At 43.3% G+C, this 23775-nt stretch overlaps 1 protein-coding gene across 1 annotated transcript in view; it reads left to right on the forward strand.

The window, feature by feature from the left end:
• MFSD2B (MFSD2 lysolipid transporter B, sphingolipid) overlaps nucleotides 1-17164 on the forward strand; it is a gene marked incomplete at its 5' end in the record, with an annotated part of 34146 nt that extends 16982 nt beyond the window's left edge. The window contains 9 exons of the mRNA XM_084261867.1: nucleotides 2193-2362; nucleotides 4320-4410; nucleotides 4501-4622; nucleotides 6896-6979; nucleotides 8655-8735; nucleotides 12500-12609; nucleotides 13854-13997; nucleotides 15542-15718; nucleotides 17045-17164. Coding sequence (XP_084117993.1) covers nucleotides 2193-2362; nucleotides 4320-4410; nucleotides 4501-4622; nucleotides 6896-6979; nucleotides 8655-8735; nucleotides 12500-12609; nucleotides 13854-13997; nucleotides 15542-15718; nucleotides 17045-17102 — 1037 coding nt within the window. The 3' untranslated portion in view covers nucleotides 17103-17164. The remainder of the gene's footprint in view (nucleotides 1-2192; nucleotides 2363-4319; nucleotides 4411-4500; nucleotides 4623-6895; nucleotides 6980-8654; nucleotides 8736-12499; nucleotides 12610-13853; nucleotides 13998-15541; nucleotides 15719-17044) is intronic.
• Between the last annotated feature and the right edge of the window lie 6611 nt (nucleotides 17165-23775).

Below are 23775 nucleotides of genomic sequence, written 5' to 3' on the forward strand. Positions count from 1 at the left end.
AGACCTTACTTAAACACTTCTTGTGTGCCTTTTTTTGGGTTACATAGAGTGTTGTTCTCTTGGATGCAGTCAGTTGTTCAGGCATTTTTTCAAGTCTTTAAAGAAAAACAGCTGTGTAATACGAAGTGTGCTTTTTAAAAAAGCCTGGGATCAGAGGATGTGTTCCCCTCTACTGGAGACAAGCAGAACTGCTTTGCTCCTTACTTTGAATGCAAGGTAGAAATACTGGATTCCAAAGATGCTGTAACATAAATCCTACTTATGGTCTGGGCAAATATAACCTACTTCGAGGTATGATCTGCTTTCTAAAAGATAAACCTTCCTAGCTAAGGTGGAAAGTAATAAATTATAAATTCTGAGCCCACAAGCACTTTGAAATGTGCCTGGGTTTCAGCCCTTGCTACTTCTTAGAAAAGAAGGTTTCATAATGGTTGCATTTCTGCTGCCTATAATAACGCTTCTGGGTTTTATTCTGTGCAAGGGCTTGGTAAATGCAGATGTAGAGCCCTCAGTAAAGGTTATAAATGTGTAGGTGGTGTTTTGAATGAAAGGTGTGACTCAGGCTGTAGTGCCTTTGCACTGAATAGTCAAACAGCGTGGAGTCTCTGAAAGGCCCATCTGAGCCCATATTGTGTCCAAACACTTCAGATCAGATTGAGGTTAGGATTTCCACCATCTGCCAGCATTTTTGGGGGTATGGACTGAACAGCAGTGTTGCTAATAAGGTTGAACGTGAAGTCTGGGGAAGAAGATTTTTTCTTACCTCCTATTGTTTTAAATGCACGTTACATGAAGCCTCAAATTTTCCATTCAGAAGCATGTTTGGGAACATGCTAACAATGGTTTAAAAGATCCAAGTCTCTTAGAGAACCTCTCTTTCCTTTTCCTTACTTGATCTTCCATACTACACACCCCTTGTTACTGCACTGTCTAAACACCTCGCAGCCTGTGTGCATTAACCTCTCATTAGGTGGAGAGGTAATTTTATTCCTTTAGAAGGATACACAAAAAGGCATGTGTCCAAGGTCACCTAGAAAGGCTGTTACAGAGCATGGAACTTCAATAAACCTGGACCTAGGAGCTTTTTTTCCCCAAGGATATTAGGATAATCACCAGGGCACTACCTGCTCTGGAAGAATCTCTTCAAAATTACCCATGGTGCTTCTGAGAAAGGAACACTGGACTCCTGGGGTCACTAAGAGAGAATGAGTAGACAAAAAGCCTGACGTTTAGGTCAATGAGAAGACCATTCCCTCAAAAATGGGGAGTCATGGTCACTGTTCCTAATTGGTTCATGCATTCAACCCTGTGGATCTTTATGCAAAATATATAAATAGTCTCTGGAGCTGGGACAGAAATGCAGTTTATCTCTCCAGGCTTGATGGCAATGGCCATATTGGGTGGAAATCCATCAGATTGCAAAGGGTCTAGAACCCAGATTACACACCACTTGCCAGCAACAGTGCTGTAACAACTAGCCACCTTGTTGACTGATTTTGAGTACACTAAGTATGAGCTAGATGCCCGTGGTTAGGTCTTTGCTTTCCCAAATGGGATCTTTTATTTTAGATGATCCCTTGTTCTGACGGTATTTGGAGTGTTAGTGATCTGAACCAGTCTCTGACTGTGGTCTTAGGCAGTTAAGGACAGTATCTGCCGTTTCCAACAGCTTTGCAGCTGTATTATTTCCAGCATAAGCCTGAGGTAAGTATAATTTTATTTTGCAGTTGGAGAACCCAGAGGTCTGATCAGATAAGTGGCTTGAAAAATGTTTCACAAGTTTCTGTTAAGTTTGAGATGAAAAGTCTGATGTTAAGGCTCCTAGCCCTGCTTTGGAAAAAATGGCATTCAGCATTTAAACTGTAGTCCTGCTCTGGTCCTCAGGATGAAAGGTTTCTGTGTTATCCCCTTGTGGTCCTTAATCTCAGCTGTCTCTATCATGCAGCTGGTATAAAAGAGGCTTTTCCATAGAGGGTCCTAAAGGCCGATCAGAAAATAGATGACAAAACTCTTTCCTTGAAACCATTCTGTTACCGACCTTGCAGTTCTGCTGTTCTTGGTGTGGCTTTTTCTGCTTGTTCCCTGGAAAAGAAAATGGTTTGATGGCATTTCTGTTCAGTGAGACCAATGAGTAAGTTTGCAGACAGCGGGCGAATCGAGTTCTCATCCTCAGTGCACATTTGTGCTTTTAGGAATGACCATGGAAGTGCTTGGGACCTTGATTGGAGCTGCAGTTCAGGGGCAGATTGTGGCCAGTGCTCATGTCTCTCATCACTGCACTGTGAATTCCTCAGTAAACACAAACGACTCCTGGCATGACACTCTCAGCTTTACAGATCCCTCAGATCCCCTCTCTCATCAGGTAAGTGCCTGTGGGAGCACACATGGAGGGGGTCTGTAACACTATGTCATATCCCCAGCTGATGTGCATGAACATGACTTCCTAGAAATTAGTAATGCTGGAGCTGAGACAACTGTCTTGTTGCAAGCAAGACTTCCATCTGTGATCTTTGCAGCCACTTCTCAGTGTGACTGTGGAATTGCACTGAGGACCTTTGTTGAAGATGCCAAACTGCAAAGTACCTAGGAGGCATGTTTCCATCCTTTGTTTTCACTGGGCCTGGTTTACAGCTTAAAATAGAAGCTTAGTAAGAATCACAGAATCCCAGACTGGTTTGAGTTGGAAGGGACCTCAAAGATCATCTAGTCTCAACCCCCTGGCCATGGGCAGGGACACCCTCCATTAGATGAGGGTTCTCAAAGCCCCATCCAGCCTGGCCTTAAACACTTCCAGGGATGGGACTTCCACAGCCTCGCTGGGCAACCAGTTCCAGTGCCTCACCACCCTTATAATAAAGAATTTCTTTCTAATGTCTTTGGATATTGATCTAGTTCATAGATGGGCTAGCAAGTTTTGTTTAGGGGGGTATCTTCTTTGGCCTACTATGAATATCGTTGATAGTTTAAGCTAAATTTACATTAACTATGACCCGTGAAAGCATGGAATTTAATTTCTTCAAGGAAATTAACAAATAAATAGACAGGAAATATAAAAATCTTAATGGAGTCCTGTTAGTATCCTTTTTTTCAGCCCCTTCTCTCCTGGATAGGCTGCTTTTGAGGCTCAAATTATCTCATGTAAGTGAATTCAAGTATCTACAATACTGCATTCTGTGCAAGCCATAACCAATAGCATAAAAGTACTTTGTTATTTAATTTATAGCTCTGATATAAGAAACCCCAAGCCTTTATCCTTAGTCCTGCATTCCTTAATTTCAGCACAACCCCTTCTGAAACATAAATATCTTAACAAGAGCTGTTGTCTTGAAGATGATATGTACTTACATGGTTCATCTGATAACCTTTGTATTAATGCTATATTATATTTTGGACTGCATTCTTGTAACTGCATTCCTATTTGCTGCCTGTTTTCTAGATTTGTAATAATTCCATTTACAACATATTATTGCTAATTTGGAATTCAGTTTCCCTATCAAATAATCATTGTGTCTTAAAGCTCTATAACCAGCACTTACTTTGTTTGCTAACACAGTGTGAAATAAATTATTGCAGAATACTAAAGCAAAATAACTTTTGAAAGCTTTATTCCAGAGTCAGCATAATCAGAGTTAGAAACAATAAAAGTGAACTAATGGTGGGGGAGGTATCCTTGGAGGCTTTGTTCCCCTGGCTAATAGGAAGCAAAGACTTCTGAATTCACTTGAGTATTTCACTAAATAACCATGCCACTAAGCAACCCAATGTGCAAACTACCATACTCTCAAAGCCTTGACATGAAAGTCTGATTTCTAAAATTCATTGAAGCCTAAAGGAAGTTTTTGTTATCATTATGCATAAACATAGTAACTGTAGCAATTATTGTAGTCAGTATTGAGGCCTTTCCTACCCAGCATGAAGGTACAGAATTCAGCCTGTGTAGCTAAATCAACAGGATTTACTAAAACTCAGCATCGCTCTACGGATGCTGCATGTCTTTGTTAGACAACTATGTCTACAGCTAATCTCAACATAAACACATTTTAAAAACACTCAGGTTGCTAACACAATAGCCCTTTTGTTCACACCTTTTTTATTCCCCAAGAGATACATACTTATGTGCCACAGGTTTAGCCTAAAGTAGGTATTGTTTATGGATGAACTGCAGTGCTGAACATTTTTCAGGTAGGTGAAAGTCTGTTGGCTGTATGTAGAAGGGCATTTCTTCATTTGCAGATGACTCACCAGAATGAGACCGAAACTTTCACAATGACTTGTCATTCTCTTGTCACAATTTCAAATATGTCTTTTTCTTTCCCAAGGCAAAGGTTTATATGATTGCAGCAGGGGTCATAGGAGGTGTGTATCTTCTTGGAGTTGTCATTCTTTTCCTTGGAGTAAAAGAAAAGGACGGTAAGATGTATTAAGAATGCCTAGATTTAATAATTACTTCACATTAATCTCTGAAAAAGATTGTTATTTTATGTGTTCTGCTCCTCTTAGATCCTTATGCCTTAAATTCAGACAGAGCAATTCCTTTCTGTAAGGGGCTTGGACTCACGATGAAGCATGGACCATACGTGAAGCTTACAGCTTCATTTCTTCTCATCTCCACAGCAGTTCAGGTAACTTCAGACTCTAAGTCCCTGCATTGGCCTCATTCCAGTCCCAGCATGGGAGAGTCTGCAGCAGCAAAAATGCAAATAACCTTTGGCTGGGGACTGGAGGTGGTGATCTAGGGGGTGGTGCCTTCCCCTACAAATCAGTAGGGAACCCGAGCCCTTTTTTGGTGCCTGGAGTCCTATGTGGCTGGAGATGGTTCTTTCAAATGAGAAACAGAACCAAAGCCCTGACCATTTTAAAGATGTGGAGGTTTTTTTGCTTCCCCATCCTCCTCTCCCGCAAAAGGTGAGGAACTAGTCCTTGTGACCCAGGTTGGGTCATTATATGTTATCCATCTACAGTCTCCTGTGGCTTCAGTTGCTTAGAGAATGCTTTTTGTCTTCTCTTCTCTCTGTTCTTCTCTATAGTGTGTGCTGCTTTAAACCATTCCCCTTTCCTTTGCATAGGTGACTGTTCTCAGATAGTGGCTGAACTGGTTCTCATGGAGCCTTTTGTAATGGAAGGCATTAGGTCAGAGTAAGATGTTCAGAGGCAGGAGGTCTTACCTGTCTCAGAGCTAGATAGAGCTAATTTTCAAATGAGGACCTGCAGTTGAATGTGGCTCTCACAAAAAGATGCGATACATCCTCCTGTAGAGAGGAGCTATAGAAAAACTTAAAGCCACTCAGAAAGAAACCCTTTCTCCCCACATCCCAGCAGTCTTTTTAGAGCTTGATTTTCAAGCTATGTTCAATTCAGTAAATATATTATTTTAATGTGCATCTGTCCATAGCAGTTAAAGTTGGCTTAATTTTGGAAAGCAAATAAATATTCACATTTTTGTCCACAGACTCTTAATCACACAAGTCATTGATCAAGTGTGTATCAGGGCAGAGGGAAAGAAAGGGGCATGTAAGAGAACATTGCTGTTTTCACCAGCAGTCCTGGTGAATTAGGAAGTTCCTTGGAAGGGCTACAAAGTCTGTTTGCCACAGAAGCACTGAAATTTCTGATTGGCCTGGATTGGGGCACTGTCCTTTACAGCATCTGTCAGTCCTTGCTGGAAGACCCAAGGGTGAGAAACAATAGCAGAAGCACTTCTGCTTACATCTGGGAGCTGCAGGTGCTGTAAGCAAAAGCAGACACAAGGAGAATGTGAAAGATACCTTATGGTCCAGATCCTTCCAGCATCCATTCGGTCAGTTAGGATACAGTGCACATCTAGCTGCTGGCAGCCAACTACTTGCTGACAGCATCCAGAGAGGAAAAGATCTTCTGTCAGTCCGTATCTCTTTATTTTTTCTATTTGTACAGACTGAAGGGAAGGTGTGAGGGGAGGCAGAAGCTGGAAGCTGTATTCTTCCAGTTCAGCCAGTAGGAATAACCCTTGCTGTTGTCATCCAAGGGACGGGCACTGACTTCATGGAATTTAGTGAGTGGATTACTGATGAGCAAAGAAATAGGCAGGTCAAGATGCATTGGCCATAATCCCAGAGTCTGATATTTTACATCTAAACTGAAGGCAGTGTAAATTGTGCCACAAGCTTTGGTGACAATGGAGAAAGGAAATAACTTCTACCCTAATTCATATACAGCCGATTGGCTGCTTACAGCCTACAAGCTCTGTCCTTCCTCTTCTGCAGAACTGCTGGAGCTGGGTCTGTATTGCTCAGAAACTCAGAAACCCCATGAGTTCTGCAAAAGCAAGGTGGCAGTGGCTTCATCTGCCATTTTAGCACAGTGCAGCTAGATCCTCCCATCTGATGAGTACATAGAGAGCTGACCCAACGCTACGCTCCATAGCCAAGGCTGTGTACGAAACCAGCCCTTAGCTGCTTTACTACAGAAAGTTGACATGAGTAACTCCAGCTGAAGAGTAACTTGTTTTGGAGTCAGAGATTCTGGTGAAAGATTTATGGCATTGCTATGGAAAAGGAAGGGCAATTTCTTGCAGTAATCTGCAGCTGTAGCCGTGAGAACAACACAACAAGATTGCAATTTAGGGAACAAAGCCTTTAGACAGAATCCTTTTATAAGGCAGTTCCTGTTCTGGTCATTTTTGTGCTGTCTTATGTGCATGGTTTATCTGTTGCTTGCTCTAGTATTATTCATATGTTGCAGTGATAGCAGGAGAGTTGTTCTTTAAAACATTGCAAATGAGGGAAGAATGATACTCCCAAACCCTGCATTTGTCAAATCAGTCACCAACTATGTTTGGCTTGTATGGAGTGTGATGTCATTTTGGTCTTTTTAAAACTTTCTTTCTTTCATCATGGTCACTGAATGTCTTCAACAGCTGGAGCAGAGCAACTTTGTCCTATTCTGCACTCATGCTGCTGATCTTCGCAACCACTTCCAATATTTGGTGGTGACCATCTTGGTGAGTTGCGCTTCTCTCCCATCTTTCTATTTGATAGCTGGTTCTCACTGGGTTTTGGCACAAAATAATAGAAGACAAGAAAAATTGAGGCAGAGCTATGAGGAGGCTACACTATCTTTTCCAATATCTGTTTGAAATAAAGCTGGTGTTTGCTGTTGTACTTCTAAAAAAACCAATGTTTTGGAGCTTTTAATTCATTTCTTGTTGCTTTTACCTGTAAGTCACTTTCTGTTTCTATAAAAGGCAAAAGCTGTTGCCAGAGATGGGGTCTGGAATTTCAGTTCTTTTTTCCCTTTCCCCAGTCTGACATGCTGAAAATTAAACAACTTTAATTTGTGTATTCATACACATGAGCCTTCTGAGCTAGGCTTGCAAGGATAAATATTTTAACTATCCAGAGATGTGAAGATTCCTCTCCAAAGCAATTAGCAGTGTGATAAAAAGATCCTTTTACAGAACCTTTTTTTCTTGACATGCAGAGGTAGAATTCTATTTGCTTAGGGGATACTTATGACTCAGTTCCACACTGCTCCTGTATTGTATGTTTTACTTTATGATTACAAGTAGTATTAGTTGAAAACTTCCATTTTTCATCCTTCTGACTAATGTCTTCTAAACATAAGTAGAGCATTTAATGTTGCACAGTTTCTAGGATGTGCGTGCACTACACTTCTGAAATCTTTTGTGGGTAATTTGTCCACCATGAACATGTTTCATGAACCACCATGTTTCCCTGAAAATACTGCAGCAGTCATTTTCAGGGAAACAGTTGCATGATTTGTGACCTATTTGGTCCAGGGATTTTGTGAAACCATCTTAGGGGAGCTTCATTTCCACTTCTTGGTCCCAGCCTCCCACCCTTCCTACCCCTTTTTGATTCTTCCTTTCCCACATTATAGGGCAGATCTTTTCCAATGATTAAAACCAAAATGTTGGAGATCAAGGGATGACTGTATCTTAAGGCTCTACAAGTAAGGGACATGAAGAAGGAAGAAAAGAGACAGTGGAGTTAAAGTCAGTAAAGAGTGGAATATAGCTGTAACAAGACAACATTTGAATTTAAATTGAAAGAGTGGCATTAGCAGCCATATTTCAGTGCATTGGTACAATGTTGCCTGTAGTTGTGGCTGCTACCAGGTGAGTATTACAGTGTATGAAATGGTAATGTTCACTGTAGGTGACTGTGTCTCTTACAGGTTGTTCCTAAGAATAAAGATGTAGTATGGGATATGTACTCAAAGTATTTCTTAAGATAAGTGCATCTTGTGCTTCAGCTTTCTTCTTTCTTCCTGTGTGATGGAGTAGGGCTTAATTCAGGTTCAGATGAGGCAAAAGGCATTAGCACAAAGTGTGATTATCAGCAGTATGTTTGAACTTGCAAGACTGTGACATGTATAGCTTAAACTGCTGTGGCTTACACTGGGGAAAAGGACATTTTGGGATACTGCCTTCTGTGGAAAAATCCTCTCATGGATAGCTTCTGCTTGTAATATAATAGTGAATCAAAAAAACCCAACCCAAAAACATCACTCAAAGGATGAAGAGTAACAGGAATCTGCAAGTCCATCTTCCTTGCGGACTGTAATGTACTAGACAAAAAGATGTCCAAGTTCTACGGCTGAAGAAGCCAGTGGCAGTGAGCACGGTCCAGATGTGGGTTTTTTGTCAATTCTAGGTATCAGCAGCTCTGAGCATTCCTTTCTGGCAGAAGTTTCTGCAGCGATTTGGCAAGAAGTGTGCAGCATGTGGGATTTCGGTAAGCAAACCCTTCGAGAAAAATATCTGCTTGTGCTCACTTCATTTGACAACTAGAGCCACTTCTGTTCCTTCAGATGCTTGGAACCTCAAACTACGTGAAACTTTCTCAGTTTCAGAGGTTGTTTTAAATCATACCAAATTTCAGTCAGATTCCAAGTTTCCAAGAGCAACTTTTCAGAAATGGATTGATGCTGAAGGGAGGTCCCAGCTCCTTGAAGAATCTGCATTTCACTGCTCTCAGAAGTGAACCTCAGTGAGGTTTTACCAATTAAAACCTCTTGCCCCAGGTTGACAAGTTATGCGCTGCACAAGGCTTGTTTTGTCTTTGTATATGTTACTGAGTTGACAGCATCTGTGTTTCAGTTACACACCCTTCTCTAGAAACTGGAGAAGGCAGGGCTGCCTGCATTCCTCTGAACAGAGATTGGACACTTATTAGCCAAGTAAAGAAATAGGTGACCTACCTGAGAAAAGAAGCCTAGTTTAACTTTGACACAGCTCTGCAAAGCAAGCTCAGCAAGCCTGCCTTCATCTCTGATGGATTATTTTAAGTCCTTCACTTAGTGCAGACAGCAGCAATTTTCTGTCATCATCCTTGGTGAGTCATTGTATAAGCCTGTTCCTCCCCATTTCCCCCCTGTTTACCTTCAATTACTTATGAGAGAGGAAAGAAGGAAATTGTCTGCCTTGTGCACAATAAAGCACGAGGACTTGGAAAATCCAGCCTGAAGCTGTATGTCAAGATCTGAATGAGGATGAAAAATTTAGGTCTGGTGACAAAGTTATTGAATAACTATAATTTTTAAAAATAAAATCTGTGTTTTGGAATTATTTCCAAAGCATCAGAACTAACTTTAAAACCCAAATTCCAAATATGCTGAATAGTTAATGTGTTTTGAAGTAGGCATCTGGAATCCAAGTTCCATCCTCATTTTCTTTTTACCACTCGAGCAAAGAGAATTGCCAAAAGCAGTATTGGACCATTGACTGGACCAGGGAATGCAGATTTCCTCCTTGGGAAATCTTCTCCTCTGTCTACTTGGCAACAAAAAATGCTTTCTTCAACTAACTTGGCTCTGTAAATTTAGTTTAATGTGACTGGAAAGCCTGTCAGCACCTCAGTTTCTCCAAAACCTTACTCAGTTTCAGGGTGAAAAATATAATTTGAAATTCACTTTCCTGAAAAAAATGTCATGCTGATGCAGACTACTTTTTCCTGTTAAAGTGGTTCTATGTTGAAGAGTCCCCTAAAGGAGTGCAGAAGGCAGGGTAGGTAAACAGGCAAAAAGAATCTTGGCTTCCTTCCACTGATACTGCTCCCTTTTTACTCGTTCCCCCACAAGAAACGACCAACGAGGTAAGTACTGAATATCTAAACTTGTCCACATTTAAAGCCTGGACTCCCTGGGAGTACAGGGTCATACCAAGGAAGGATCTTTGATAAGATTCTTCCCATGATGAGACTGATGCATAGGCTAGAAACTATTCTCTTGTTTTTATTTTGTTCTGCTCCCAGGTGCTGTGTTCATTTACATTGTTTGCTCTGCCCTCACAGGGCAAACATTGAACTTAGAGTCAGGAAGTCCTCAGCTGGTGACGAAGTTGTCATGAGAAGTGTGGCAGCTTCTTGGTTCATGTGTTTGGCACGGTGTCTAAAAGTGAAAGACTGCTCTCTCACACAACTCTACCTTCCATCCTGGCCAGTAATAGCTTTTGGCTGTGGGTTTTGGAGCATTTACTTAAAAATAAAACAAATCAGAAATGCCTCTGATCTTTTCACCATCCCTCACGTGCACAGTTGGTTATTTGCCATCTCGTGGCACTGTGCATGGAGGCATGCCCCTGGATGGATCCTGGCTCTGCAGCCCCTTTTCCACTATCCTGTCCCCATTCCCACTCACATCCTAGCTGCACCTTTTCCCTGTTTTCCCTTCATAATGTGCTGCTGCACAGGCCAGTGCCACCTTTAGCATCCTAGCAGGATCTCCTTCCGTAGTGCTGCCAGGGTATGGATGGAAGGACATATGGTAACTGTAGGATATCGCTTATAATAGGGAGGGCAGCAGCCCTGTGACTGGAGAGCAGAGTGCCAGTAACAAGAGTATTTGCTTTACAAGTAGAAAGGAGATGCATTAGCTGTTTATTGCTGCAGGAGCACTGGCCCCATGATTGCACCACCATTGCACCAGTGAGACTTCAGGGCATTGTAGCCTCAGTCCTAAATGTCGTGCTTCTCTTTCAGTAGAAAATTACAGTTACAATGATTATTATTATTGATCTAGAATTTTGTTTAAGTGCTTTGGTTTCTGAGTGGTGCCCCATGTGGAGCATAAGCCAGTCATAAAATTGCTTATAAGCAACATAAAATCTTGTATTGCTGGAGTGCTCTCTTGTGGTGAAATAACGATTTTGCCACAGTACTGGGCTAACCTAAGGATTATCTGCTTGTGCAGGGAACTTGCAGTCAGGGAAGGTTATTTTCTGCCTCCTTAGGTTAGGAGCAAATGCTTTAGATGGGAAATGCATTTAAAACATAAACATAATGGATTAGACTCCAGGACTCCCAGAATCACTTATCATACAGAACTGTAAATAGCAGTGCTTAGGGGAATCACTCTCTGTGAAAGCTCTTCTCATACCCTCAACTCCCAAGCTGCAAGTATAGAGGATTGAAACACTTAATGTTAAACTAATCCCCCATCATTAAAAAGCCCTGTAGATAAGCCCCTGGTTCTGGATTCTGCATGTGCTGTGCCCATGGTTCACAGGCGTGGGAGATGGAGCATGTGATGGGGCTGGGGCAGCTGGACTGAACACATTCAATCAGCATGTAGAATAGTGGCTTTTTAATCCTGTAAACCCATTGCCTCAAGTTGAAGTTGAGGCAACCTGATGGGTTTTACTGCCAGAAAACAAATCCTGAGCATCCCAAATTAGTTTGGGTTTGAGGGCAGACTTAGTGACTTGTGCAATGTCATGAGCATATCTGGCTGTGTGGAGTGGGAGTAAACCACGCTGCCTGCCTGCTTTGAGTTACTGCTGAGTACCTGGATTGCTTTCAAGAGGTCATTGGAAACGAAGGTGTAAGCAAACTCTTCTTCATTCAAGACTCAAGATGGTCTGTGAAATGGGATATTTACAGTAGAAAATGACCATCAAACCCCTGCATCTCCCCGGGAGTGAGGTTTCCGATGGCAAATGATTGTCTCTAGTAGTAAATGAATGGTTCCACTGGCCTAGAATAGAAGCTGGTCTTAGGTCATCTCTGTTACTAAATTGGCAGGAAAATCTGATTAACAATCAGAAATTGATTAGCTGATTAGCAATCTCCCAAGAAGTATCTGGGCACAGTCTGGGAACTAGCCCACCAAAGGGCTCTTCACAAAAAGCATTTAAATGGCCATGCTCCTTTTGGAGACTGCGAGTGTTTAGGAGTGTGCATGTGGCCAGGGGCTATCAGTTAGCTCTGGGTGTGTGTGTATGTGTGTGTGTGTGTGTGTGTGTTTAACTTACTAGTGAGGTTATAGCCCTAATTCTGCTAATGGAGAAGGCACTCACATTGCTTGTCCTGTTTTTATCTGATTCTTCTGGATGGGTAGACATTGGTCAGCTCAGGGCTCTTTGGAAATGCCATTTCACCAAAACACTGCAGCGTCAGGCCTTGCTGTGTGGTTTGTAATCTTGTATTTTGAAGAGAACAATCTATATACCATTGAGCAGTGAGTACTGTCAGTTAGATGTGCTGTTTTTCTTCTTCCTCAGTGGATGATTCCTTTTGCAGTCATGCTAGTGACCATTCCAAACCTGATCCTGGCTTACTTCGTAGCCTTCACCTCTGGGCTGAGCATTGCAGCATCTCTTCTGTTGCCATGGTAGGAGAATTTCACATTTGAGGTGGGGAAGGGCTACGTGTCTACGTTACACATACGTACTACTGCATGGAATTTGCCTGTGAAAGAGGCAGAATTTTACAAGAGTCCCTTATTCTAAGAATGTTTTTCTGCTTTTGTAATAGAGGCTATTTGCAATGACGTGACTTTGGTTACCCTGTTGCTAACGGATTACATCCACTGCAACTCTAGCTGTTCTTTGTACATAAGAGTATGTAGATGAATCAGTAATCTAAGTAGCTATAGAGCTTGTGATGACAGTAAATCAGTTGCTTTGGTTTCTAACAGAACTACAGGAATGGTGAAGTTAGATAAATCAATTAATGCTGAGTAATCAAGTATATGGCAGAGGAAATGTACACCAAGCTGTGTATCCCTGCTTGAGCAGTCCTCTGTTACAGATCAAATAACACAAGGCTATGATTAAAAGAAATTAACAATACCATGTGCTTTTCTCTTGGGGACTGAAAATACATGGGGGAAAAAAACCAAACTATTCAAGGATGAGCAGGATGGGATGTTTCCTCTCCAGAGGGAATAATTATTATTCAGGTCAAATTGACCAGAAAGCAAGACTTGCTGAGAGCACTGTTTTGCATTACTCATCTGTACAATGCCCTAAAAACTCCAAGGGATCATGGAAACATTGTATGAAATGAGCTGTCAGGCTACACAAGTTTTTCTGCACAGAGGGTGAGAAGCCCTTTTTTTCCACCAGTAAATCTTGACATATATTGAAAATAAAACGTCAATTCTTTCTGATTCACCATTACCAAGTTCCATCTCTTTGAAGGGGAGAGAGAATTAGGCCTCACTGGTTTCTGAATAAAATTTTGTTAGCTTGTCAAAAGGGTTATTTCAGAGTGGAACTACTGGGAGATTCAGAGTCCCTTGAAATCTTAAGAGATATGGGGTTTTGTTGTTCTTTTTTTAATATCATAACTTCTGATTGGAATGGCAGTCAGTCTAAAGAATTCTGTCACCTCCCAGCAAGTGTTTGATAGATTTTCAGATAGTTTTCTACTTTGCAGTATGTGACTGTGTGTTTCTGACATAGATTTTTGCCAATCTGTCCAGCAGTAGGACTTTTTGAACTGGATTCTTTCATGTGCATGACTACATCAATCAGATCTTAAAAAGGGAGGAGTGGGTGTGCTTTTTTATTAAGTTTTGACTTTAAGGAGAGATTTGGGGTTGAGTTTTTCTTTTATCTTGCTCATCTCTAGGTCAATGCTGCCCGACGTTGTTGATAACTTTCGCCTGCAGAATCCTCATGGAAAAGGACATGAAACTATTTTCTATTCCTCTTATGTCTTCTTTACCAAGATGTCAGCAGGAATTGGCTTAGGAATTTCGGCAGCAGGCCTGGAGTAAGTAACACTGTGTGTTCCACTCAGTGGATCTCCTCTGAAAGCATTCTGAGGTTACTCTGCCTTTACCCTGTGGAGTTAATTGCCTTTTTGCTCTGAGCCTGAAAGCGCCAGCAGCTCCAGATGGCCAACAGCAGAAGACAAGATTCTTATCGTCTAGGCCAGGCCACTGAGCATTAAGTCACCTGCCCTAACAAGTTTCAGTTCAGAAGGACCTGACTTCCCTTTAGATTTTCCTCTTTCCAAATTACTCATGTAAATTTTAGAGGCTTATACGAATAAAGGACTAAAGAACTAAAGCTCGGCAGATTAAGGTCCCCCACAAGGGATACAGCTGCTTTGTGCATTCCCTGTTGCATCAGAGTCGAGCTATGGATACGAGCTTGTAAGTCTCTACATGGATTGGAGTGCTTTCAGGGGTGTGCAGTGCCTGTTGAGCATGAAAGGATCACTGGTACCTGCATGGTTTTAGGGAACTGGACCCCAATCTGAGTCATGAACAGTCTCACAGCTCTGCCCATCAGCTTGCAAGATGCTTTATGATCTCCTTCCACTTCTGCCTTGTCTGTACTGAGAGAGTGGCCAGCCATATCCTACCGTGCTTTTGGGCATGACCGTGCAGAAAGGGCCTTTGCCTGCCTCTGTGGGGCTTCAGTACTGCACACAAACAGTCAGTAAACACTTAGAAGGGAACTCGTCTGAAATCCTGCCTAGCCCTTGGCCCCAAGTTAGGTTTTGGTAACCAGACTGTTTTGCTTCAGGGCCTCGAGCTGAAACTGCTGAATAACAGGCAGGGCTTGGCTGAATGCTTTGGGCTCAGGAATTTTAGATACTTACTGCTAACACCCTCAAACAAGTCGCTGTTCCCCAATTAGCCCTTTTCAGCTGTATTCCGGTTAGCTCCCAACAGTTTGCCAAGGCAGATCTTTGTGGGAGAGCACAGAAGACAGAGTGATGCCAGATGAGCTGTAGCTTTTCACAGGTGAATGTTCAGAGGAAAATAAATTCATTCCACAAATTGGGAGTGGGAATTTGAGTATACCAGCAATTGTGGGACTGCGAGGAGGCCCCGAATCAATGAACTGTAAGTGTGTACCTAATTCTAAGCACTTGAGTAAATTTGTCTATCTTGAGAAGAGTGCTTAAGTGTGTGTTTAAATTAAATTATTGCTGTTGAAATTGGTTGGATTACTTGCATACTTTTAAAGCAGAGCCTAAATACTTTGCTGACTGTTAACAGAAAACACAGATAAATTTCCTTATGTAGGATTCCATGCTTCTCTTAATAGTTAAATGTTGCATAATGATAATGAGAAAATACAGAGCTAATGCAGTTACCTGAAATCGAGCACAACTCTGAGATTTGAAAAAACAGGCTTCAAGTGTGTAATGAGGGGAAGGAAAAAGTGAGGCATAGGGAAAAAAATGGGAGAAAAATCTTAAGAGTTCTGGGGGAAGGAGTGACCCAGGAACAGAGCCTTTGGGTGAACAGCTGCCTTTTAGCTTTGGATATACACACACCACTGTTATTCCCATTTGTTTAGATTTACTGGATACAAGGCAGGGATATGCAGACAATCCAGCGATGTGATCCTCACCCTGAAAATCCTCATTGGAGCAGTTCCTGCTGTCCTCATCCTTGCAGGTTTATTTATACTTCTGTTCTACCCAATCACTGAAGAAAGTCGGAAAGAGACAAAGCTTAAACTTGAGGAGTTAAGGTAGGTTTGAACTGGCAGCAAACACAGAATCACAAGGCTGGAAAAGACCTTTAAGATCATTGAGTCCAACTGTTCCCATCCTAAGCTAAACCATATCTCTAAGTACCTCATCTACCCTTTTTTTAAACACATCCAGGGTTAGTGACTCAACCCCCTCCCCGGGCAGCCTGTTCCAGGCCCTGACAACTCTTTCAGTGAAGAACTTTTTCCTAACATCTGATCTGAACCTGCCCTGGTGCAGCATCGTGCCATTTCCCCTTGGCCTATTGCTTGTCACCTCTCAAACAGCAGTAACACCATCACAGCAGCTCTTAGTTGTACTGGGGAGAAATATTAGCCACCCACATACACCTCTTTATTCCTCTCAGCAAAACAAACCAACACTCTGTTAGTTGAATTATGAACTGAACACAACTATCACATGCTTCAGTATCTCATTTTTGTATCGTAGTACTACCTGCTTGGGGGACTGTTCATCAGATACTGGCTGCTGTGCTTTGCTTTTTCTCTGGGGTGGTGCACAAAGCACTACTGCAGTACAGTGCTTTGAGCCAGAAACCAAGAATATTCTGCATAGATTAAATTTCTGGAGAAAATTTACTTATATATAGAAGAAAATGGGATTCTTCATTGCATTCCTGGGTGTTTATGGCATATAAAAACCATCCAAATGATTTAGAGGTGTGGGCAGGAAAGATTGTGGGAGAAAAAAGAAAGGACAGTTCTGAGCCTATTGCTCTCCCTTCCTCCCATTTCTTCGCCCTCCAAAGAATATCTTGCCTTGCCAAAAATCACCTGCCTCTGTCACATGAAGCCTTGATATACTGAGGGCAGACTAACAACAGCCTAGCCTAGCAGATTGATGGATTGTTTCTGTTATCCCAAGTTTCTAGGGTTGGGAACTGATTTCCATGCTAAGGGATGAAACCCAAAGCCTGAGCATGGGTGTCTGGGACCACTTCAGTGCCCTAAGGTATCCAAGATGCCTGCATGGGGTTGGCAGGTATGGCACAGGCCTCTCAGCACCAGCTCGAGTGGCAGCAGCAGACCCAAGGGGACAGGCTAAACAATCTAAAATGAGGGTGGATGCTCTCTCTAGGTACTTAAGTCACTATCCACAGCAACCACACCTTGCTGGTGGGTATCACTTTGAGATTGAGATTGCCAAACTGAAGCTTGATTCTTGATATGTCCTAAGGAACCTGCTTTGGGTGGGAGGTGGACCTGATGATCTCTCAAGGTCTCTTCCAACCCCTATGATTCTGTGATTAGTTAGCAATAACAGCCAGAGGTCTGTTCACATATCATTTCTTTTGCTTTCAACAGAAGGAGCCATCACAGCACAGAGAACCTGGATGACCGCAAAGAGCCCACCTCGGTCTGAAAGCTCTGAGTACAAGGGCTTCCCAAATGCAGTCTCATGGCTCACACACAAATTCTGTGAGAGGCTTCTGGGTCACTTCTCTGCTCGTATTTTGTCAGAAAGGATGAAGGGTGATTCTGACAGTCACTAATGAAATGAAGAGAGGACACCACCGTGCCAAATCAATACATATCTGACTCCATGCACCGTGCTAACAAAGCTCCTAGAAGTGTTCAGAAATGTAAGCTGTCAAAGGCTTGGGGAGTGTTTGTTTTTCAGTGATGAACAGAAAGCTGTGATCCCACTGCAACAGGAGAGTCCAACGGACTTGTAGGTCAAGGGGAAGAAGTGTAAATGTGATGCACAACCTGAGCTTTAACTCATGTGACATGTTTCACCCTTAGAGGCTGGAGTGGATTTTGAACATAATCTCTACCTCTAAGTTGCACGCTATTGTGTTTGGAAAGCACTTGAGAATCCTGAAGTATACGGTACAAAGTTAGGATTGATTTTGGTTTGAAATGAAGCAAATCACTGATGCAGACAAGTCTGGAGGATTTTCTCACAAAGGGTTTTTCTGAAAGAAGTTTTGATGCAATTTCACTTCATAGATTTTATATGAAACAGAACCTTCCATTTCCCATTACCGGAGTTCTTTGCTTCTGGTGCCTGTAGGCTGATCTTTGTCAGGCAATGAGTACACAGCGTTTTCAAAAACATCATCTCCACACAGGATGCCTAGAATCAGCCTCCCCCTTCAGGAATTAAGTTATGCCATTTGAATTTCTGTAAATTTAAGTAATCATGATACCTGTTTCTGATGTGGTGCAGGCGCTCTGCCTCACAGACCACCACAGCATGGCTGCTAAGCCCAGCTTGCACACAGTGTTTTACACCACACCTGACTGAAATGGTGATTTTTCTTTCAGTCAGGGATGTCGTCATGCGTTAGACACATAAACTGACACCTCCTTTCTACTCTAGATTCACACTGCTGAACACATTTTGTAGGTAACAGGCACATTTCAACCTCAGGCATTTTCTGGAGCACTCAAGTTCAGACCTGGTCCTTCTGGGCTCCCTCTGTAGTCAGTGGAGATGCAGAGACCTCCATAGGCTGACTCCAAGCTTATGCTAAAATGACAGGAGTCCGAAGATGTATCTAAATTTGGAGGGGAGAGTGATGAATCCAAGAGTTGAAGCGTTGTTCACCTTGAAGAAATTAACACGACACAAGAGAGGAATTTCCACCCCAAGTTTGGAGTCAAAGGCCTCATGAACTGCCCTAACTCAGCAAAACGCTTAACCATGAGTGCGCTTTTCGGGATGCATTTCGAGTGTGCCATGGGGAAGGGTTAAGTATGTTTGAGGCTTCTATTGAATTAGTATCTAAGGCTGGAGTTTTTTGGTTTCGGCTCTTGGACAAATCAGGATTCATATGCCTGGGGCATATGTGTTTACAACAATAAAACCCATAAGCCTGTTTACAATTTTGAGTCTGATGGAATTTGAAATAGTGGATATAATGCACTTTGAAGTATGTAAGTTACGTAGTAATATCACATAGCTCCAAAACATCATAGAAAACAGTTTGGGGGGGAGGGGGTTGATTTATTCTGTAATATTTGTCTATTTCCTAATAGTCTTCTTTAAAAACAACCAGAAGCCCCAGAAAAGGATGTTGATGTTTTTTAATGGGTTATGTTTTCGGCTCCTGTAGCTACAGGGCAGTGGATCTGTGTCAGTTTACATAAGCAGAACGCTTAGCCCAGTGATAAAAGGGTTGCAGACACTGCTGGTTGTGGTTGACTGGAGTAATTTGAATGTGGCTTAAGATATTTTTTCTTGATCAGTTGCCTCTAAATTGCACAAGGCCCAAGCAGGATTCAGCCTCTTGCAAGGTAAATGTGGCTGTTTGTAAACTGTTTTCCTCTTCTCCAGAGAGACACTGTGATATTTATCTAACAGGGATGTACTCAGCCCTCACTTTGCATATGGTGGCAATAATGGGAACTGGCAAAATAAACCAGAAGGCTTCCATAGATGAAATGCAGCAGAGCATTTTTATATTTTGAAAATCTCATTATTTTGTTTGATTATCAGAATTGTGCTTTTGTTCAGAAAAAGAATGTATTTTTGTAAGTAAAAAAAAAAGAATGGAAGAGTAACTGCAGGGTAAGATTATTTTTTATTTGCCTTTTTTGTAGGGCTCAGTGTTGGTGCTGTAAAATGAACGAACCCTGTGTGTCTCCTTGTTGGATTGAAGTGATGTATGTGCCTTATGCATGTGACCAGAAGCAGCAGATTCTTACCTTGACAGCCATTCAGATTAAATGCTAATCTAACGTAAACCACCTGCCTCGTGCTGACTGGCAGCACCAAGAGCCAGCTGCAGGCCCCAGGGGTTCTCACCCCAAGATTGGGTTAGACCAGCTGGGTGCCAAATGCACAGCACATCCCTCATGCACGAAGCAGTTCCAGCAAGTGGATTCACAGAGAAGAACAGAGTTACGGCTGTCCCTGCTGGGCAAACCATGCCCATTCCTTGCCCTGGAGGAGGCACAGTGAGGGCAGCCCAAATCTTCTGTCCTGGGCTGATTGCTGGTGTAGTTGGGGCTGAGCTGGTCACTTCTCTTCCAGCTGCACCCTCCCTGCTTCTGCCCCAAAATAAGCTGAAACCTTGCATGGTTATACAGCCATGTTACATGTTACTGCTGGGGCTCAGCCCCAGCACGGGTCACAGCTGACCATGTAGGTGAGCTGCCCTGCCCTGGCAGGCACTGAAGGAGGGGGTTGCCTTCAGCCACCTCCACTGCATCTCCTGCTAACCACGTTCTCCTGCCTTGCTGTACCCTGTCTGCCGCTCAGCTTGCTGACCTGCCACGGCTTAGGTGGATTAGATTGCTTGTGCTGAGTCCCCCACTTTAATAGCTGAATACCACCTTGGACATCTGTCCCCAGGGAGTTCCTGAAGGCCAGGACCTTTGGGTTCAGGTCACTGGGTGCCAGGAAAGGCTCTGTGGATCTGAAAACTAATTCCTTAAGTCGTCCCTGCACCTTAAGCACTGCGAGATTCAATCCCTGCTGCATCCTCTCATTTCTATTCACCTTCTGCATTCCAAGTAACGTAGCTGAAGTGGCCAATGGTTTAAAGCCAAGCCCTGCATTTTTGGATTCATTGTTTCTGGCCAAATAGTGCTTGTTCATCTCCTTTTCTACTTGCCTTTCTGGGCTGTAGATAGAAAACGCAAAATTCAATCAATCTTGAGAGGGGAATTAAGTTAAGGGAAACTTGGGTCCTTTCATACCTGGCATTTGTTGTCCAGATCTTTGAAGATAAGGAAGAAAAGGCAAGTTACTTCAGTCTCATGCAGCAGGGTAGGGGTCAGTCTCATACCTCTTTTGAATTTTGTATCAGTAATGTAAAAACAGCCTCAAAGTGTTGCAGTAGAATCTTTCCCTTCAGAAAGTTTCTAGACTGATTGATGGAAAGGTCAGTTGGAGTCATAGAATTATAGAACCATGGAATTGTCTTGTTTGGAAGGGACCCTTAAGATCATCAAGTCCAACCATCACCCTAACTTGCCAACCACCACTTGGCCACATCCCTCAGCACCACGTCTAACCGTCTCTTAAACCCCTACAGGGATGGAGGTTTCCACCACCTCCCTGGGCAGCCTGATTCAACAACCCTTTCTGGGAAGAAGTTTTTCCTAATATCTAATCTAAACCTCTCCTGGCGTAACTTGATGCCATTTCCTCTTGTCCTGTCACCTGTCACTCAGAGGAAAAGGTCCTTCCTGCCTCTTCACAACCTCCTTTCTGGTAGTTGTAGGCAGCGATAAGGTCACCCCTCAGCCTCCTCTTCTCCAGAATAAACAGTCCCAGTTCCCTCAGCTGCCCTCATAACATTTATTCTCCAGTCCCCTCACCAGCTTCGTTGCCCTTCTGTAGACACGCTGCAGCACTCCAATGTCTTCTGTAGAAAGGTCTTAAACCTGGACACAGCACTTGAGGTGGAGCCTCACCAGTGCTGAGTACAGGGGGACGAACACTTCCCTTGTCTTACCCCACTATTGGCAATACAGGCCGGGATGCTGTTGGCCTTCTCAGCCTCCTGGGCACACAGGGCTGGCAGGTGAGGGAGGGAGTTTTGTTTGCCTGCGACTTTTGACACCACAAGTTGCTTCTGTGGCACCAATTTTTAACTTTTATTATTTTAATTTTTAACTTTGGCTCCCTGCAAGACCACGGCCCAGGTACCTACAAGAGCGCCGAGCGTTCCGTGGACACAAGTGGGTATATGCTGTGGGCTTCCAGTGTGAAATCGGATCACTCGCACACCATTAGGCGCTAAATCTGCCGCACAAACCAGATGCCAGCCGCTGACTCGGGAGATGGAGTGGCAGCAGCCTGTCCCTCCCTCCATCCCTGAGGCACGGGAGGAGCCTTTCTGCTGCCTTGCACCTGAGAAGTTAGGCTCTGAAGGCACCACATGGAGCTGAATGAACAAGGGAGGGAGAATGGTCCTGCAGCTGGGGCACCCTGCAGAAAAGGTGGGAGCTCAGGACCACTTCAGCGAATCACAGAACCACAAGGCTGGAAAAGACCTTTAAGATCATCGAGTCCAACTGTTCCCCTCCTATGCTAAACCATCTCCCTAAGTACCTCATCTACCCATCTTTTAAGCACATCCAGGGATGGGGACTCAGCCCCCTCCTTGGGCAGCCCGTTCCATGTCCTGACAACTCTTCTCCATCATGGACTTGGATCTGTTTTAATCTAGAGGAAGTTTTCACCTGCCTAGGGCCAGCTCAGGCCACCAGCTTGTTATCACGATGATGGAACCTGGTTTACACTGGCTGAGAAGTTTGTGTCCAAATCAGCTCAGGAGGAAGTATTTCCCTTGTGATTCCAAAACAAACTCATGAGCACATTTACCACATCCAGAAGCTTCATTCAGCAGTTCTGCCAGTGCCAGCAGCCTGGGTGCATAGATGTACCTGCTGACAGCAGTGGGATGAACACAAAACCATAGCAACTTCCAGACTCCCAGACAAGTCTCAGCTGAGCTGGCCAGGCAGAGAGAATGTGAGACTCCAGAACTACCAAAAAGTGATTTACAGGGGTGAAAGAAGGGCCATAAGACATCAAGCTCCCTGGAAACACCCTGCATTCTCTCCTGAGGGCTCTTGGATTGACATCTATGGCTGGATGGGAAGATGTTGGATGAACACAAGTCTGATGAAGATTGGTTGAGGGAACTGGGGTTGTTAAGTCAGGGAAAAAGGAGGCTGAGGAGAGACCTTACCAGTCTCAACAACTAGCTGAAAGGAGGTTGTAGTGAGGTGGGAGGTTCATCTCTTCTCCCAGGTAACAAGCAATAGGACAAGAGGAAATGGGCAGTTGTGTCAGGGGAGGTTACTGGATATTAGGAAAAATTTATTCATGGAAAGAGTGTTCAGATGTTGGAACAAGCTGCCCAGAGAGATGGTGGAGTCACCATCCCAGTAGCCATTCAAAAAACATGTAGATGTGGCACTTCGGGTTTGGTTGACATGGGGGTGACCTTAAGGATTCTGTGGTTCTATGATGAGGAGCCCCAAATTCGAAGCAATGCTATAAAAGCTAAGAAAGATGTACCTTAATTATTCTGGCTGTATAACTGAAGTAATGAGGAGCTTGGGAGAGGGCACAGTGAGAAAACAGGCTGGGGAGTCAGCCTTCTCCATGTCACAGCACAGAAGGGAAGGTCTTTCAGTCCAAAGTCCAAAGTCTTCAAGGTTTTGAGTGTGTGTGGTGGTGGGTTTTTTTTTTAATGTGATCTTTTCTAAATGTTTTGATGAACTGCCTGCAGTTCTCTCACCACATTTATTCCCAGATAATACTTGGCACACTTTCAGCATTGCACCCCACATAACCTATAGGAAAGGTCATTATTGATCCACATAACAGTTGAATTGAAATGGAAGAAGTAGTTCATTCACCCATGCTCTCTCAGCAACAGCCTCAGTTTTTCCTGCCCCCAGCCTCCTGCGTTAGACCACAGTGACTTCCAAGTGCCTGCACATCCCTCTCCAAAGTTTTCAACATTGAGAAGTAAAGTCTTGTTACTGTTAGGAGTACAGGATCATGGAATGATAAGAGTAACCTGAGTCAGGAGGGACCCCTAAGGATCAAGTCCAACGTCTGTCTCTGCTTACTGCGGGGGGGTTGGACTAGATGACCTACAAAGGTCCCTTCCAACCTAATGCATTCTATGATTCTATGATCTTCAGCAATTTAGGCCTTTGTTTAACGTTCAGCTTTGGCACCCACCAGCCTGTAGGTTTAGAAATGAGCTCTTGATGACAAATAAGCAACTCTCTTAATGTAAGGATTTCATTATTCAGCGGTTCCCAGGGTTGCATTTCAAACACAGTGTTTGCCTATGTGCACAAAACACCCCTGAAAAACCAGCATACCAATTATTAACAGCTTTTAGTGGCTGACTTCTTACACCTGCTGTGTCTGCTTCAGCTGCCCCCAGGCAATGCCCAGTGCACAGGCAGCTCCTGGTGCTCACCTGAGGAGCTGGAAAAGTCCTACAAATCTGTCTGGTGCAAGCTGAGCTTAGGCACGGTCCCAGTGGGAGGCTGTCTTTCTTCGGCCTGGAAATGATACAAATAGGTAATTCCAGAGTAAGCAGTGAATT

This window comes from Gallinula chloropus (genome assembly GCF_964237585.1).
Source record: "Gallinula chloropus genome assembly, chromosome: 3".
Lineage (NCBI taxonomy): Eukaryota > Metazoa > Chordata > Aves > Gruiformes > Rallidae > Gallinula > Gallinula chloropus.